Source organism: Euprymna scolopes, chromosome 13, assembly GCF_053919585.1.
Source record: "Euprymna scolopes isolate OS-2025 chromosome 13, ASM5391958v1, whole genome shotgun sequence".
In the NCBI taxonomy this organism is placed as follows: Eukaryota; Metazoa; Mollusca; class Cephalopoda; order Sepiida; family Sepiolidae; genus Euprymna; species Euprymna scolopes.
The window spans coordinates 51,694,646-51,713,432 of NC_136494.1; the positions used below are offsets into that span (position 1 = coordinate 51,694,646).

At 31.1% G+C, this 18,787-nt stretch overlaps 1 protein-coding gene across 1 annotated transcript in view; it reads right to left on the reverse strand.

Annotated features, from left to right (window-relative positions):
* LOC145292020 (dynein axonemal heavy chain 7-like) overlaps positions 1 to 18,787 on the reverse strand; it is a 475,961-nt gene that overhangs the window by 215,985 nt on the left and 241,189 nt on the right. The window contains exons 22-26 of the mRNA XM_080138024.1: positions 13,962 to 14,160; positions 12,982 to 13,335; positions 6,757 to 6,866; positions 4,895 to 5,063; positions 1,791 to 1,893 (exon numbers count right to left, since the gene is read on the reverse strand). Coding sequence (XP_079994150.1) covers positions 1,791 to 1,893; positions 4,895 to 5,063; positions 6,757 to 6,866; positions 12,982 to 13,335; positions 13,962 to 14,160 — 935 coding nt within the window. The remainder of the gene's footprint in view (positions 1 to 1,790; positions 1,894 to 4,894; positions 5,064 to 6,756; positions 6,867 to 12,981; positions 13,336 to 13,961; positions 14,161 to 18,787) is intronic.

The following is an 18,787-nucleotide window of genomic DNA, read 5'->3' on the forward strand; positions in this document are numbered from 1 at the left end:
TTTTCAGGACAAATTGTCGGCATAGTGAGAGATTTCAGTCATTTTCATGACTACATGATTCAAACAAACTATGCTGATCTGATTCATAGTCCTGTCTGCTGAGTTCTGAACTGGAATCAATAAGTTGTTATTTATTTCTCGAAATAAAATGTTGTTTTTTTTTTAATCTTAAACACTAGTTGTCTCCATTGTTGTCATCTTTATTCTTTTTACTTGTTAATGTGAGTCATGGTACACGATTTTTCCAGGCATATAATAATATAATGTTTAAATCATATTTTTTATCATTTTTCTTACAAATTCAAATCAAATTTAGATGAAAAGTTTTATGTCCCATACATTTTTCTGCATGTGGCTTCTATTTAGAAAAGAAATGAAAAAATTGTTTATTTTATTTATTACTACATCATTTTTTTTTTTTTTTTTTTTTTTTTTATTACATTTTCACCCCAAACAAGGCAAATTGCCACTTTGGTGTAGGGGGCTACTATCAGGGGCAACAACTACTGGGGTACTATGTAGGGATTTGGGCAGCAAGGTGTCGGTTCACGTTACACTTGAACTTCTGCACGTCAGTACTGTTGGGGAAGCAGGGACCTGGAATGGAATTCCAGAGTCTTGCGGTTCTGGGGAAGAAACTATTGGAGTAAAAAGATCTTTTACATCTAGGGACCTCTACAGTGTGGGGGTGGGATCTAGTAGCCTGTCGGGTTTGTCGAGGGTGCTCGCGTCGTGGGGGCACAAGTGATTGCAGTTCATCAGAGCATTCACCACTAAAATACTTGTAGAACAGGCAGAGGGATGCAACATTTCGTCGATGGGACAGAGGCTGAAGCTTAGATGCCAGTTCAGGGCCTATCAGATTTGCGACTCTCTTTTGAACCTTGTCAAGGAGCGAGAGACTAGTAGCAGATGCACCAGCCCAGATGTGGCAGCAATACTCCATACATGGGCGAATGGTGGCCTTATAGAGGTACAGGATACTTTCGGGTGTTAGTAGTTTTCTAGCACGGTAGAGAGAGCCTACCTTTCTTGCAGCGGCCCTGGCAATGCCTTCAATGTAATTGTTCCAACTCATGTTTCCTGTGAACGTTAGGCCAAGGAGTTTGAAAGATGGACTCTCAGATAAAGAGTCGTTGGCCATTGCATTTAAAATGCATATTTACATTTTCTAAACATCATTGTGTTTAAATGATATTTTATATTCAAATATTGTAAAATAATTGCATGACTTAGAACATCTACAAAATACATTTTAAGAGAATCATTTACAAAGTGCATGTTAAATATGCTATTAATATTTTGTACTTTAAAAATAGTGTAAAAAATTGTGGTGAAAATAGAAAATAATTTTACTGTTTAGTATCGTAAACTTTTAAATATTATAATTTTTTCTAGGAAAATATACAATATATTAGCATTGTTTTTTTTTAAGATTTAACAAATAAAATTCCATTTTAAACGAATATTTTAGAGTGGAAAGTTTCATTAGTCATGGGAGTGTTGGTGATGAACATTTTTACTGGATTATAAAAATCAAAATAAAAACATGAGCAACTACAGAATTTAGTGGGAATAATCAAGGTACAAATGACCTCCAAAATATGCTCATCGGTTAAGGTGAGTACTTCCTTTCTTCCAAATCCTAGTTACGTGATGCATTTTAATCAGTCATTAACATTTTACTTTTTCGTTTTGTGAATCAAATATTTTATCAGTTTGTAAAATTGATAATACTTTGAATGCTGTGAGACCAATTGAATACATATGAAATACGAGTGTGTTCTTACCTCTCTGGATTGTAAGAATCTGCTGTGCTACTACTGAAAGTACTTCAAGGTCAATACGGTTAAATTCATCAAAACATGACCAAGCACCACAAGAAGCCAGACCCTACAACAGAAAACGACATTCTAAAAGTGTCAGAAAATATGCAATTCCATCATTGTAAACATGTTGTAAATATACACTATTATCTATGACTATATAAAAGATATCAACATGTATACTATTTCGTATATACCTTGACTGTTCATAGGCACACAATTTTATAGATGCAGATGAATATTTCTATACACTGGTGAACAAGGAATAGAATGAAAATGTTCAAATTTGATCGTAAAAAAAATTAATAATGAAGGTTGAAAACATAATGACATTTTCTGCTGGCAATTGGGAACAATATCAGTTTGCCATTCAGACTTCAAACACCACCACTTGTTATTGCCAGTGAGCAATCACAGATGTGTAAAAACTCGTAATAACCAAATAATAAAAGAATATAAAAACAAACAAAACTATGTGGAATTAGACAAACTCACTCGAATATACAAGGAAGAAAAACCTGCCAAATCATAGATTTCGCCGTTCCAGCAGCCCATAAGGTGAAGATTAAGAAAGGAGATAAATGAAGCAAATACACAGAATTTATCAGAGAACTAAAATATGAAACAAGAAAAAAATCGCTATAATACTAATAATTGTAGGATCATAAGGAACGGTAAGGGAAAAACAGGGAAAAGGACAAGGAGAAAATGGAATCAAAGGGAATACTAAGATGATGCACTGCGATCCAATGTTTAAAACAGTTTAAATCTTGCAAGCGTGGGAAGCAACTCACATAACCAATGACTGCTAACCAGCTATAGATAAGTTGAAAGATAAATAAAACAAAAGATCACACGAAACCAAAGGAACTGAAACTGTCAGAAATCCCATAAACCTCAGCAATAAAAAACATACACACTATCACTCATGTGGTGGTACGATGAAGAGTCAAGGAGGATTGAAAGACCGAAGGGGAGAGCACCTACCAGACCACTCTACATTAATGGTTAGTCTAAGGTTTGTTTCCCTGACTATCAGGCAGATAATATTAGCTCAGTAAAACATTTACCTCAAGCACCCTTATTAGTGACATGGTTACAAGGATAGAAATAGAAACAGAAAATTTCTGACATCTCTGGCGACTGCTCATGCAAGAAATACTGCAGACTTAGAATACAGCTTTTTGTTCTCCCTTTGTCAGAAAAATCACTCATTCAATACAGGGACTGAGAAACAAATTAGGGGAAGCGAGAGTTACGGGAGCTGACAACAACACATTCACAATGCATTGTTTACTCTCCATTAAAAAAATGATAATAATATTAAGTATTTTACTTAATATAAATTTAATTGACCTGTTTAGGGGAAAGTATGGCGATAGGTTTCCCTCTCACTAAATAAAATAAAGAAACAATTCAGTTGGCCAAGTTAATGTATGTAATTCTTGAGCAACTCGGCTAATTTACTCGAGTTATTCCCAACTTGATTTGAATAGAAATTGTCTACGCCTTTCACTAACATTCGATGCTAGGCAGTACATTTATTAGAATGACTATTTGAAAAGTATACTAAAATGAAATGGCATTGGTTTTTTTTTTGGTTTTTTTTTTTGCAAAAGAATGTGGGAAGACATTGATTCAAAATTGGAGAATGCGTTTATTTTGAGGAAAAATAGCAAGCGAATCACAAACCGCAAATTGACAACAACAAATTACAATACTAAATTTCAACAATAGTATGGGGGGGGCACAAGTGTAGAAAGAAAAACAATTGGGTAAATAAATTAATACATAACTTGAAGAAAAATAGACTTTTTAAATAATTTTTTATTGCTTACAAGAATTCAATTACACACTAGTATTTCATCCTCATTCAGGAAGTCATGATTACCACCAGTCGAGGGATTCAAACCTGGCCACAAAGCCATCTCTGACTCCATTAGCAAGGAACATAACGCTCAGCTGGTGTTAACCACGGCAATAATTTAGTTGAAAGTAACATTTATGAAGCATAAATGTCATTCAAGTTAGTCTAGACCAAGTGATTTTTAATATCATGATCTATGCATATGGGTTAAGTTACCGACTTTTTCATTTCAACATACAGTGCTCAATGATATGAATCCAGTTCTTAAAGGGGCAGACATAATTATTACTATAATTATTTTTTAAGACCTACAAACACAAGTGTTTCATCCCTTCAGGAATCACCAGTGCAGAGAGTCATAATTACTACCAGTTGAGAGATTCGTTGACAGCCACAAAGTTATCTCTGAAAGAAACATACCCCTCAGCTGGCGTTAACAGCAGCAATAATTTAGTTGAAATAACATTTATGAAATGTAAATGTCATTCAAGTTGATCTAAGGTGATCAAGTAATTTTTAATATCATGAATTACGCACCTGGGTTAAATTACCGACTTTTTTCATTTCAACATGCTTAACAATAAGAACCTAGTTCTTAAAGGGGCAGATATAATTATTACTATAATTATCTTTAATACCTACAGACACTAGAGAGACTGAGAGAGATTATTTTATATTCATCATGATGAAAATTCTCTTTACCTTTTTCATTATATCTACAACGAACTCTTGTTCATGCTATGAAATTAACAATTAAATATTTAATGCAGAAATACAATTTAAAGACACATTTTAACTATTATTAAATCCTTCTTCAATGCTAAGTCGATTTGCATGTTTCAAATTCAGAATGTCATAATCTCTAAGGAAATGAAACATAGAAATCAAATAGAAATAAGCAACAAATATCATTTTCAAATAGAAATAAGCAACAAATATCATTTTCAAATAGAAATAAGCAACAAATATCATTTTCAAATAGAAATAAGCAACAAATATCATTTTCAAATAGAAATAAGCAACAAATATCATTTTCTAATAGAAATAAGCAACAAATATCATTTTCTAATAGAAATAAGCAACAAATATCATTTTCTAATAGAAATAAGCAACAAATATCATTTTCTAATAGAAATAAGCAACGTATAATTGTTGACATTTTTTCTGTGGAAAAAAAAGAAATGTAGAAATAAAAACAAACCTTGAAAAATTTGCCTAAAGCTATGAAATCCAGTCCATCTGAGCAGTTGAAAACAACACATTGTTTGGCTACAGCTTTTGCCAAATCTTTGGTAGTTTCTGTTTTTCCAGTTCCTGCGGGTCCTTCAGGCGCACCACCAAGATGGAGATGTAATGCACCAAAGAGTGTCCTGCAAGTATGATTATGTCTTTGTATTTTTTAGATGAGGAATTTAAATCATAACAATAATATTCCCTACGTTTTGCTAGCAGATAGAAAATTAAAATCGATATTAATGATGAAGTCACAATAAAAACTAATTCTTATCTAATGTTCCAGATTTATTCAATCCTAGATCCTAGAATCAAAGTTGTTAAATTATGATTGAAAACCTAGAAAAAAAACTCAACATATCAGTTTTTTGTTAATATAGTAATTGTTTATTTTTTGTTAATATAGTAATTGTTTATTTTTTGTTAATATAGTAATTGTTTATTTTTTGTTAATATAGTAATTGTTTATTTTTTGTTAATATAGTAATTGTTTATTTTTTGTTACTATAGTAATTGTTTATTTTTTGTTAATATAGTAATTGTTTATTTTTTGTTAATATAGTAATTGTTTATTTTTTGTTAATATAATAATTGTTTATTTTTTGTTAATATAATAATTGTTTATTTTTTTAATATAGTAATTGTTTATTTTTTGTTAATATAGTAATTGTTTATTTTTTGTTAATATAATAATTGTTTATTTTTTTAATATAGTAATTGTTTATTTTTTGTTAATATAATAATTGTTTATTTTTTGTTAATATAGTAATTGTTTATTTTTTGTTAATATAATTGTTTATTTTTTGTTAATATAGTAATTGTTTATTTTTTGTTAATATAGTAATTGTTTATTTTTTGTTAATATAGTAATTGTTTATTTTTTGTTAATATAGTAATTGTTTATTTTTTGTTAATATAATAATTGTTTATTTTTTTTAATATAGTAATTGTTTGTTTTTTGTTAATATAGTAATTGTTTATTTTTTTTAATATAGTAATTGTTTATTTTTTGGTAATATAATAATTGTTTATTTTTTGTTAATATAGTAATTGTTTATTTTTTGTTAATATAGTAATTGTTTATTTTTTGTTAATATAATAATTGTTTATTTTTTGTTAATATAATAATTGTTTATTTTTTGTTAATATAGTAATTGTTTATTTTTTTTAGTATAATAATTGTTTATTTTTTGTTAATATAATAATTGTTTATTTTTTGTTAATATAGTAATTGTTTATTTTTTGTTAATATAATAATTGTTTATTTTTTGTTAATATAGTAATTGTTTATTTTTTGTTAATATAATAATTGTTTATTTTTTTAATATAGTAATTGTTTATTTTTTGTTAATATAGTAATTGTTTATTTTTTGTTAATATAGTAATTGTTTATTTTTTGTTAATATAGTAATTGTTTATTTTTTGTTAATATAATAATTGTTTTTTTTGTTAATATAGTAATTGTTTATTTTTTTTAATATAGTAATTGTTTATTTTTTGTTTATATAATAATTGTTTATTTTTTGTTAATATAGTAATTATTTATTTTTTGTTATTATAATAATTGTTTATTTTTTGTTAATATAGTAATTGTTTATTTTTTGTTAATATAATAATTGTTTATTTTTGTTAATACAATAATTGTTTATTTTTTGTTAATATAGTAATTGTTTATTTTTTGTTAATATAATAATTGTTTATTTTTTGTTAATATAGTAATTGTTTATTTTTTGTTAATATAGTAATTGTTTATTTTTTTAATATAGTAATTGTTTATTTTTTGTTAATATAGTAATTGTTTATTTTAGCAATGACAAATCTTGAGCAAACCTGTAACATCGATCTGTCAAAGGTGTGATGACCAATCTTCCACTGTTTCCCAAATATTCATAACCATATTTTAGCATGGAGTTAATCATTCGAGTGATTATCTGATCTTCCTGTAAAAATAAAAGAAAATGTATGATTTATCATGTCAATTCAATGTTTAATTCACTTATACTAAGATGTGTCTATCTCTCTATCATTTATAAACTGTTGGTTGTAATTTGCAGAACGTTGATGGGTGGCACAAGTGTTCCATTAGAAGGTGTAAAAGTTCAACAATCCAGAAAACACAATATTCCATAAATAAGAATATCAAAATAAGTAAAAAATAGATCAAGCACAATGGAGGGATCAAGGTCCAAATAAAGGATTGACGCTATACAATCTTCGTGTTGGGTATCAAAAGTATAATCTCTGGTGGATGGATAAAAGTGTCATGAACAAGTACAGCTTCCTAATCGTTCGTTTTCATGGCTTAAAATCAAAATTGTTCTTGATAGTGATAAGATGACAAAAGTAGAATGTGCATATAGCAACCATATTTCATGGCTTTCTTTCATTTTAAGCTTGCTTAACAAGAAACGACGAAAGATGGGTACGGACATTTTCTCTTTCTTCCCCCTCTTGGCATTCTCGCTTTTTCTTTCCTTTCTTTTCCATCAACCACAACAAACCGTGTGTTGAGCAAAATGTTTGTTTTCTCACTTCTATCACAGCTATATATGCATGTCACCTACAAAGGTGTTTTTGGCAAAGAATTGAATTTGCCACAACAGGGTTCACAGCAAATGGCACCCTTTCCTCAGCTCAGCCTTTCCTTCTTTTTTCTTACAGATAAAATATGACAAACTGATCTCTGCTCATTCGCGGTACAATAATATGTGGAGTTCATAAAATAGGAATTCTTGGTTTAAAATCCTATTGCCAATGTTGAAGAAATTACATTATACAAACTGGCAAGAAAGGGCGTTTTTACCAAAATAGATGAACAGCATCTCATCAAATACCAATATTCTTCAAAGAAGTTGTTACTTTAAAGAAATAACAACAACAAATATGCCAATAAGTTTACTAAAATGGAAAAGGATGTCATGTTGATTAAAACAGTAAGCATTTTAAAGGGCCATCAAACAGGTTTTAGAAGATATGAAATATGTTTCAACAAGATGCGATATGCCTAACGAGATTAATCTTACACTTTATAACAATTGCAAAAACTTCGTCAATTTCAATCATTTGGATCAACAAAATTTTTTAAGGTGCTTTTTAGTTGTTTGAGTTTTATTTTTGCAGTTTTGCCACAGCAACCAATATTTTGTATCGCTTAAAAATAATTTGATATCCAAAGAGGCTTCAATATAAATTTAATTGTTGAATTTAACATTAATAGGACACCTTTATTCATTTTCATTTACATTTCGTGGTTTGTAATTAGAAGAGAAGTGTTAATAATCTAATGGAAAGGCAAGGCTTACAAATGTGCCTCATCCTCCTCTTCTTACAAATGATGAAACAAAAATAGTTAGACTTTAAATTTGTGCTTATTTAGCCAATGCTGTTTAACTATGCCATTGACTGAATCACCAGCAATGCACTTGCTGAGTTTCCTGGTGTTTCTGTTGTTCTTCATCTTGACTAACCTAGACTATGCTGACGATGTAGCAATTCTCAAAGAAACTTTGCAACATCCAATCATCATAGACAACTTTGCATCTAAGATTAGCATAAAGGTAAATGCTATGAAAACAAAAATCCTCTCCAAACAATTCGTACCCTCTGAGAAAAGCACGATTTTTCTCAATGGGGAAAACCTAGAAGAGATCGATTGTTTAAAATACCAAGGCTCAATGCTTGTTGCCACGCGTCTGGGATATGATGACATTAACTAGTATGCTTTCAATCATCTATGACCCCGTCTGTGTTTTCATCTTAAGATCACAATAAGTACAAAAGGTCAGATTTATCAGCTACTTGTGAACGATCCTTCTCTACAGCTGCGGTCCTCGCTGATGAGAGCTGCAGGTCTCAAAAGGTTAGTAGTGTTTGACCTATACTGTCTCCACTAAATTATGCAAGTTTGCTAACACCATTCTGTCTCCAAATGTGGATGCAATGCAAGATCATTCCCCCTTAACCAAGCGCTTTTTAAGAGGAGACTTTGTTGATATGTCCACACGGCACACCACAATGCAGGAAAGTTCATCCACAAAGCAACAGCTCCAGAACCACTTCAAGATTAACAAAGACATCCGGGAGGCTAGCTGAAAATGCGGTTACACACCATCAAATCCAACCTCAAACCTCTGGTCCACAGATCTACAGTGTTTGCCATTAGCTGCTCATGACTATCTATGCCACTGCAAACCATCATGCATGGTTTGTATTCATTTGGGATGATGCATGTTCTATAGGAGGAGGCAGCTCAATCCATCCTGGTTGAATGCCGTGAAAAATCAAAAAAGAAAGTAAAAAATTATTCAAATTGAATGAAATATCGTTTAATGTTATAGATATTGTCATAAGAAAAAATGAAAACAACATCTTTGCATCTGATATTTGAGATAGAAAATACAACAATTATATTTATATCATAAGCATAAATTAATACTAATCAGAAAATAAGATTATAAAAATTATTTTTTAAGTTTCACACACAAAAAAAGTAATGACATTGTGAACTATTACATTTTCTAACATATAAATTACATATTTCAATGTAAAAATTCAACTACGTGAGTGCGTCAAAGATGAACAGCTCTTATATTTTAATAAGTTAAAATGAACTGTATACATTAAATATAATAATTAATAAAAATATATATATTTAATACTATTAAGATATTGCCTAATAACTTGATTTGTCAAGAAAAAATATGTACAAAAATAAGGTCTGTGCTATGAAAACAATATCACAGGAATATATTTTTATTTGTTTTGGTTAAAGTCTATGCTTTTTTTATGCCATGAAAACTTTAACCAAACAAATAAAAATATGTTCCTGTGATAGAAATTTGACTTATTATTATATTGAGATCATCATATCCAGAATATATTCTATGTAAAAAAATAGCACCTCAAGTTCTGAGTTAACTCCCTTGTAGATTATCCCCCTCTCTACAGTTTATAGATGATTAGAAAAAGTTCTTATGTTATGTAATGGATGGCTGGAACCATCCGATACATAACTGAAAAGAAAAAACTTCTTTAATAAAAGATTTAAAAGGTGAGCATAAAATAGAATAATCGATTGTCCACCAGTCGAAACGAAAAAGTGGTTACGTCGTAAACAGAGAAATCGGACGACGATTTTTTTGTTTACAAAACAAGGAAACGTGACATTCCTTGCAACTTGGCATGTATACAAAGTAAGCATGTGAGATAAAGTCAATAGTCGGTCAGCTGAAGAGGTGGCAAAAAGTTGTCAAAACGTGACCAGCAGATACACGCATCAGTATCGAGCAGAATGATTGACAGATCGCGTGGATTGGAAAAAAACAAGCGAAAGATATGCCAATATAAGAGGTGAATTTTGGAGTTTAACCAGAGAAGAGAAGCAGCAGAAGAAGAAGAAGGAGGAGAGAAGAGAGAAGAAGAAGAAGAGAGAGACTCCGATAGGAAACGTGTGATTATTGGGAGCATAACGTCTCCACACACCCCTCTCCATCACTGAAATGAACAGTAAGCCACACTGTTAAATTTTGAACTATTGAAAATCTCTGTGTAAAACGAAAATAATTTCAAAACAAAATATATTTTTATATAAAAAGCCGGTGTGTCTTACGTCTTCATTTGTTATGCTGAGTTACGTCTGACCTTTGTGTGCATATCAAATTCTGGTTAGCCGGAATCATTATTTTGACAGGTATGACAGCTACAGAAGCCGAGAAATGAAAAATGCACAGTCAAGGGGGAAATAACTCTGTCGTCTTAGCCGTTACCATAACAACCAGAAAATTAAACAACTAGACGATCAATAAGAGACGGCTACTGGGTTTTTGTTGCAGCGGGGAACTTACTAATTACGACCGTTCCCAATCTAGGGGTCCTGGCGCTATATAGCACTTATACAAAACTAGGCTAAGCTTAATTATATGCCATTTCTTTCATTTTATTCATTCAGGCATATGAATAGTTGATGTGAATAAGGGTCTGTAAAAATGACCTAAGGGTTCGAATATAATCGTGATAAAACTGATTTTGGGCTATTATAGAAAAAATGTTACATTAAATCTGCCAAGAAAATACATGTCATCATGGTATTGGGTAATCTCTCTCTCTCTCTTTCTCTCTCTCTCTCTCTCTCTCTCTCTCTCTCTCTCTCTGTATATATATATATATATATATATATATATATATATATATATATATATATATATATATATATATATATATATATGATTGTTGAGTTGGATTAAATCCGACGATATGAAATAAAATGGAGGTGGAAGGACCTGAATACTCAACGTTTCGCCCGATTTATGCGGGCTTCTTCAAGAAGGATGGTCATTGACGAGAGAGTCGGAGGACTGGGGCTATATATAATGATGGGGGAGAGCAGTGTGTTTTCCTTATGTAAATTAGATGTCATATATACATGTATATACATTTTATGAGAAAAAATAAATAAATAATAAATAGTAAGCTAGTGTGGTGGATTACGTCTAAAAGATAAAATATCGTAGAGATTAAAAAATTGCGTCTGGAAATATAGCGGTGATAGATTAAGTAAATAAAATGACACGATATTACGAAGGAAGTTTTTTTTTTTTTTTAAATAGAGATAATTGAATTGGGATAAAATAGCGTAGTAACTTAAAAGATGGTGTATAAAAATAAGAATAGGAGGTGATAAAATGGAGTCTAAAAATAGATAATGATAAAATAAAAACAGTAAATAAGTAAAATAAAAATAATAAAAATTAAGTGAAATTATGTATATACATGTATATATGACATCTAATTTACATAAAGAAAACACGCTGCTCTCCCCCATCATTATATATAGCCCCAATCCTCCGACTCTCTCGTCAATGACCATCCCTCTTGAAGAAGCCCGCATAAATCGGGCGAAACGTTGAGTATTCAGGTCCTTCCACCTCCATTTTATTTCATATATATATATATATATATATATATATATATATATATATGTATATATATATATATACATATATATATATATATATATATATGTATATATATATATATATACATATATATATATATATATATATATATATATATATATATATATATATATATAAGAGCAAATAGTTAATAAAACATGTTAAAAACACTTTGAAAAAGAGTTAAAATCACATTTAATTTGAAAAGGAAACACTAAATAAGTGGATAGTCCTTAATCCGCGGAGTTTCGAAGAAATACTTTCCTTCTCATCAGAGGGTAGGAATTAGCAAAATGCGGGATTGGATTTTGCATGCAAAAGTATTTGATGAAACTGCAAGTAAGTCAAAGATCTTACTTGATAACAAAAAGTGGAGCATAGTGAATAGGGTGAAGAAAAAGATGATTTCACGTGGATGGATTAGTCTGGTGAAAGGTAAAATGACGGTAAAATCCAAAAATGTAAATCCAAGAAAGTTAGTTAAATTTTCATTCGCACAAGTAAAATCCAATTTTATATATATATATATATATATATATATATATATATATATATATATATATATATATATATACATATATATATATATATAAGTGACCTTATCTGTCTGTCTGAGGAAGAATCTCTACCAAACTCATCTGTCAATTTCTGATCTCGAGACATGAAACTTGATATGTAGGGAATTTGAACCTGTGGAGCAAATTCGATTTGGTTTTTAGCTGATAAAAATAGCTGCTAAGGAGTCAAAGAATAGCACTTGGGAAGCGTAAGTTGACTTAAAGTGCTCTTGTATGTATGTGCAAGTATACATTTATAGGTTAAACAACGTTATATTTTGCGCAGCTTTTATATATGTGCGGATTTAGGTTAGACGGTAACAGATAAGGCTGAAGAGCTATATGTCTTGGTTTCGATTTTAGCTGATAGTACACAAGGCATTTTTTCTTTACTTCTGAAATCATTACTATATATTGGGTACAATATCATAACCAATAGTGAATTGACTCTATAATAATAAATACGAAATCTGCATAAATTAAAATATAATATTTAAACATATTTTATGACCGAGCAAGTATAAAACTGGTAAATGTTGTCTTACCTCCCAGTAATAGCGCAGTTGACTAAGCCATTGGAAATCAAGTTCACTGGAAATGTGATTTTTCACCAATTCTGCAAGAACGTCTCTTGCATGGACATCAAGAACAATCAATGCTTGAAGTGTGACACGATTTTGCTTTGATAGTTTTGCACGCACCAAAGCAACAACATCGTTTATCTGATTGTTGTTCACTTGCAGGTATTGTTTCATAGCATCTGGTCCATCACAGAGGGACTTATGAACATAGCTGGTCCAGTAGGTTTGACTCACACACAATACAGTTTGACCAGGCCATTTTTTCACCCATTCAACACGTTCAGTTTTCATATAATCTTCAAGGGTTTCTCCAATTTTCTATTATAGTATGCAATAAAAAAAAATCAGGTTTTTTTTATTTGCTATTTTTTTTAGTTTAGTATGGTATAACAAATGTAGAATCAAAAGAATAAAATACAACGAATTATTTTTTAAGTTTTTAAGTTGTTAAGTTTTTAAGTTTGTTAACTATTACATTTTCTGACATATAAATTACATATTTCAATGTAAAAATTTAACTATGTGAATATATCTACTGCAATTAAAAATGAACAGCTCTTGTATTTTAATAATTTACAATGAACTGTTTTATCTCACACATCCTAGAAATAGGTGCATTTTAAATGCCAGACAATGTGACATATGTGCGCGAAATATTCAATTTAAACCAAATACAAAATGCAACAATTTTTCAATCATTTTAACATTAAAATGATGAAGATAATCAAAGTTAACATTTGAGAAAATTTTATACAAAGAACCAAAAAATATTGTAGAATTATTTTGTTGAATATAGTAACAACAAAGTTTATAAAATTAATCTAAATTAATTATACAAAACGTAATTAGATCAAAACAAAATGATATGAAACTGAGATTTCTGATGAAAAGAAATTTTCAAATCTTTATCATAGGCTTAAGATTGATGCAACATTAAGTCTTACCTTATGAATTGAAGCAATCATATCTGACTCCAATTCAAGCAGCCATTTTTCTACCTGACCTCGAGCCTTGGATGTTGAGATAACATCTTTCAGTTTAACAAATTCTCCTTCACTGCTCATCATATGAGTGATGTCCTGTGTGTCAGTAAACTCAAGTTTGGCTATCCCTTCAAAACATTTTTTTAAATGTGGTTGGACACTATAGTAACAAAAATGAAAATTATGTGATTAACTTACTTTACTTTAAATATAAAATTTTTAATAAAGAAAAAGAAAACTCTGCTTTCTAACTTAGAAAAAAGCATTTCTAAAAAAAGAACCTACCTGTAATAGGTTAATGTTCAAAGTTATTTATCATGATTATCTCCCTTGGATAAGAGTTCTTCCGTTTATACATTACAATAAATAATTATCTGCGTTTGTACAAAATTATCCAATGTTGAATAAGCTATTCCACTCTTCCATATTTTTATTACAATGTGCTTTCTGGGTTGCTTCTACCATGCAAGAAAATTCCTCATATCTGCCAATATTCTATATTTCTACAAAGCATTAGCATGGAGTATTGTTGTCACAACCACTAGTCTCTCTTTTGTAGACGGAATCTAAAAGAGTCTCTAATCCAGCCATAGCATTCGACTGAGGAGCCATACGAGGATGCTGAGAAAATGTAATTCAAGATTTAGAAACTTACAATGCATAAATAAGGTGATAAGACTCCAGCCATGAAAACAAAATGAACCAATCCTTAAATGGCCGTGATGTGACAGTCAGTGACATTCAAGACAAACTTGCCAAACTGTCTGCTCGAATTGAAGTCTGAAAGGCACAAATCAAAGTCTCCTTTCCTTTCTTGGAGAAGCATTTGTAAACGCAGAGGATTGAACTTCCTATAAGTATCAAAATTTGCATTACTGGACATCTCAAAATTCTCTCTGCTGAGTTCAAATCTTATTTCAACAAAGTACCACTGGATGTTCCATGGCACAGAGACCCTTTCAACACTGAAATTGAACTGAAGATGAATTCAAGGTTTCAAAAGCAATGATGCTGGCCTTAAGTAACAAAAAAGACCTGTCCACCTTCTGGTTGTCTATTCAGGGTGTGTATCTCCTACTCAGCAAGAAGGCATCCGTAATGCTAATACGATTTGCAACAACAGATTTTTGCAGATGTGGATTTTTTTTAAATGAAGTCCAGAAACTGTCTTGATGTTAGGAATAATATTCCTCCTGCAGTGTCCAAGATGGAGCCGGACAGTTACAAAGAGACACAAGCGAAATAATGAATGGTTAAAAACTTAAATGCGTATAAAAAGAAAAAAAAATCATTTGAAATGGGTCTTTTCATTTCTTTCCGAACAGAAGAGACAGAATGAAAAGTCAAAAATCGTGCTTTCTCATTTGGGTCGATCTGAGCCTGGACACGGACCTATAAAGGCAGATTTCATGGAAATAATAAAAAGACATCAGTTTCTTTTTCATAACACTTAGTTCCAGAGAGAGAAGAGATTCAACATTTGTAGACTTTATTTACATTCTAGGGTAATAATAAACCAAAAAGCAACAAACTTTCATATTCTTTATTTTTAACAAAATTGAAATATGATTTAGATTTGTAGAAACAAAAATTTTCATTCGAAAAAATAATTGCTTTGAACATTTTGACCTCTCTTTACTTAATAATTCACTAAAATTCAAAACTCAGCCAATTTTAATGAAATTTGCAGTATTTATTAAATAATCATCGACGATTATAATGTATCTATTATTTTTTTGATGTTAATGGAAATGCATTATTTTGTTTAAACAAAAACACCTTTAATAAATTTATAGTTTTAAATACTAAAAAGCACAGTCTTTGCTTTTTTTTAATGAAAATAAAGCATCATAGATTTAATTATTTCAGTAACATTACGAAAAAGTCTGTGTTAATGAATCAATAAGTAATTTCTTGAACTAACGATCTTATCATTGAATTAAGCATTGTTTATTCAATATTTTCACCAAAAAACATGTAATTGCAAAAAAAATATTTCATGTTATGCCAAAGATAACGTTTTTAGTGTAAATTTTAAATTTAATATTCTATTATTTTTCTTGCACACATAAGCGTGTAAACATCGGTGTAATATTTTTTTCTATAATCTAAAAAAAAAAATAAAAGTGATCAGGATCATTATATAATAATAATAATAATAATAATAATAATAATAATAATAATAATAACTATTTTAAAAAATGAAAAAAGTTCTGCTTGTTGCGGGGCCGGTTGTCCGGGTACAATCGACCCAACAACTAACAAGGTAGACACGGGCAAAAAGTAAACAGCAAAAAAGGCAAAGAAGAATGATAGACAAGTTATTTGGTTAAAGACGAGTGTTCGCTTTTTTATTTACAAAAGAAGCGAAAAATCGTATGATCTGGATGCTGGTCGCCTGGAAGGCCACACGTCACTGGAGGCTAAGGTCTGGAGGTATGGAACAGGTACTCTAGACGTAGCGTGGTTCAGGGTTGCTCACTGGAGCAATAGGCTGGATATCAGGGCGATCCAGAAACGGGCAACGGACATTGAGAATGAGGTGGTCAGTGTTAAAGAATGGACGACACCGCGAACGGAGGATCAGTGTTAAGGAATGGATGGTCGGTAGGGAGCAAGGTGCGAGTGAGGTGCAAGCGAAGTTGCACGGATGATCGAGGTGCAAGCGAGGTTGCAGGAAAGCTGCAGGAGTGAGCTGGAGGCGCTGGAGTGAGCTGGAGGCACTGGAGTGAGCTGGAAGCATGAAGGGCTGGAGAGGCTGCAGGAATGAACAGGAAGCTGCTTGAGTGAGTTAGAAGTGCTGGAGACTGGAAGTGAAGTTCGCTGCTGGTGAGTTTCAAGAGGCAAGGGCTATTTGAACTGCTGTTGCTGCTGGAATCCTTTGGCGGGTGGGTTCGGTCGACGTGACTGGTAGCATCAGTCGTTGTTTCAGGGGTCTCCTCCTACTCCCTGGCTCCCGGCCGAAACTTGTTTGGATTTATTTGCTTTCCCACTAAGCAAATTAGGCACAAAGCCGTTTTTTAATGTGGAGAGATTGGGGAAATGGGAGCTTGATAGTGACAATTGGTATGAAGGATTTCCCCTACATTGACCAATAACTGATTCCTACAAGAGCAATGGTCTTATATGTGGGGTCGCCCTCACATTGGTCTTTGAAATTCATGCTCAGCCCCCACAGAGGCCGGCCAAAACTTGTTGGATTTATTTGCTTCCCCACTTAGAAAATTAGGCACAAGGCGATTTTTTAATGTGGAGGGTGAAGGGGAAATAGGGACCAACTCCCCGTGGAGTACGGGAGCTGGATAGTGACAATTGGTATGAAGGGTTGCCCCTACATTGACCAAGGTCTTATATGTGGGGTTTCCCTCACATATGGTCTTTGAAATTCATGCCCAGTCCCCGGGGGGAGGGGGACTTGTTTAGTTGAGCTGAGGCTGGCTGTATTCATTTGGCCAGTGTGTTGTTAGAGACGTCACTCCCAATAAGACAAACAATCGACTCTAATTAATTCTAGAACAAAATTTATGCAATCAAAAGTAAATTGTGAGTTTGTTGATTCCATTTTAATTAATTTCGTCTAAAATGTAAAAAGTCAATTGCCTGTTTTGTTGGCGTTTTGTTGATATATTTAAATTCCGATTCTCTACCTCATCCCATCCCTACACTCGCTGTGATTTCAGAGAAATATGCGACTGAATGAGTCAATTCTAGAATTCATGTTAGGAAATTTGGAAAAATTAAATAAAATGTAAGTTTGTATTTTTTCTTTTTCTTTTCTTTTTTTTTTTGAGTGTTTAATTTTTTCATTAATAAGTAATCATTTTCTTTCAAATATGAATTCGATTTAAAAATCAATAAATAATGGTTTTAACTTTTTTTCAATGAATAAATTGTCAGTAATAATTAATGTCAGTGAATTTACTTAATTTTTGCACACTTATGCACTAATCAATGTGCCTAGCCCTCGAGCCAAGAACACAGTGTAGTATCTGTTCTGATGCTTCATTTAAGTAATTGGTCAATGTGGGGGAAACCCTTCATACCGAGACAATTACTATTTATTTGGACACTGCCAAAGTGCCTGCTCCGGAGAGCTGGTTTTTCCCCGCATTAAAAAAACTATCTTGTGTCTAATTTACTTTTGTGGAGAAGCAAATAAATAAAATACACTAATGAATGTTTTTTAAGTTTGAATTAATTCTATTTAATTTAATTATTAATAAATTATGCATTTTTTCAAAATCTTTTTTAATAAATTAATTAAAAATACAATTGAACTTTTGACATTTTGGGCTTCTATAGAAATTGTGCACATCCCTTTTTCGTTTGCTTTGATCCAGATTCTTTCTCGCTTTGGGGGTGGGGGATAATTATGCAATTGTTTATAGTAAAAACAAGATGATCTTTTTTCTATTTCAGCATCTTAAGACTTTCCTAATTATTATATAAATAGTTCCAGAAAACAAATATTTATCTTTCAAGGGAATTTTACAATTAATTTATTTAGTTTTATAATTTAGCTGAATTTCTGAGTTTTCATAGCCACTGTGAAAACATTTTTCATTATAACTTATGCAAAAATACTTTTTTGTTTTTAGAGATTAACTAAAGGCTTTAATCTTTTAAACACAATCAAAAAATAATCAAGAACTTATAAAAAAAGTTACGATAAGCCGTCTTTTTAAACCATGACTCCTATCAGTTTTCGCCATTAAATTGCACCTATCTAGTGAATATAGAATCTAAAATGTAAAACATAAATGGTGTCGTTCTAAAAAGTGCTGGTC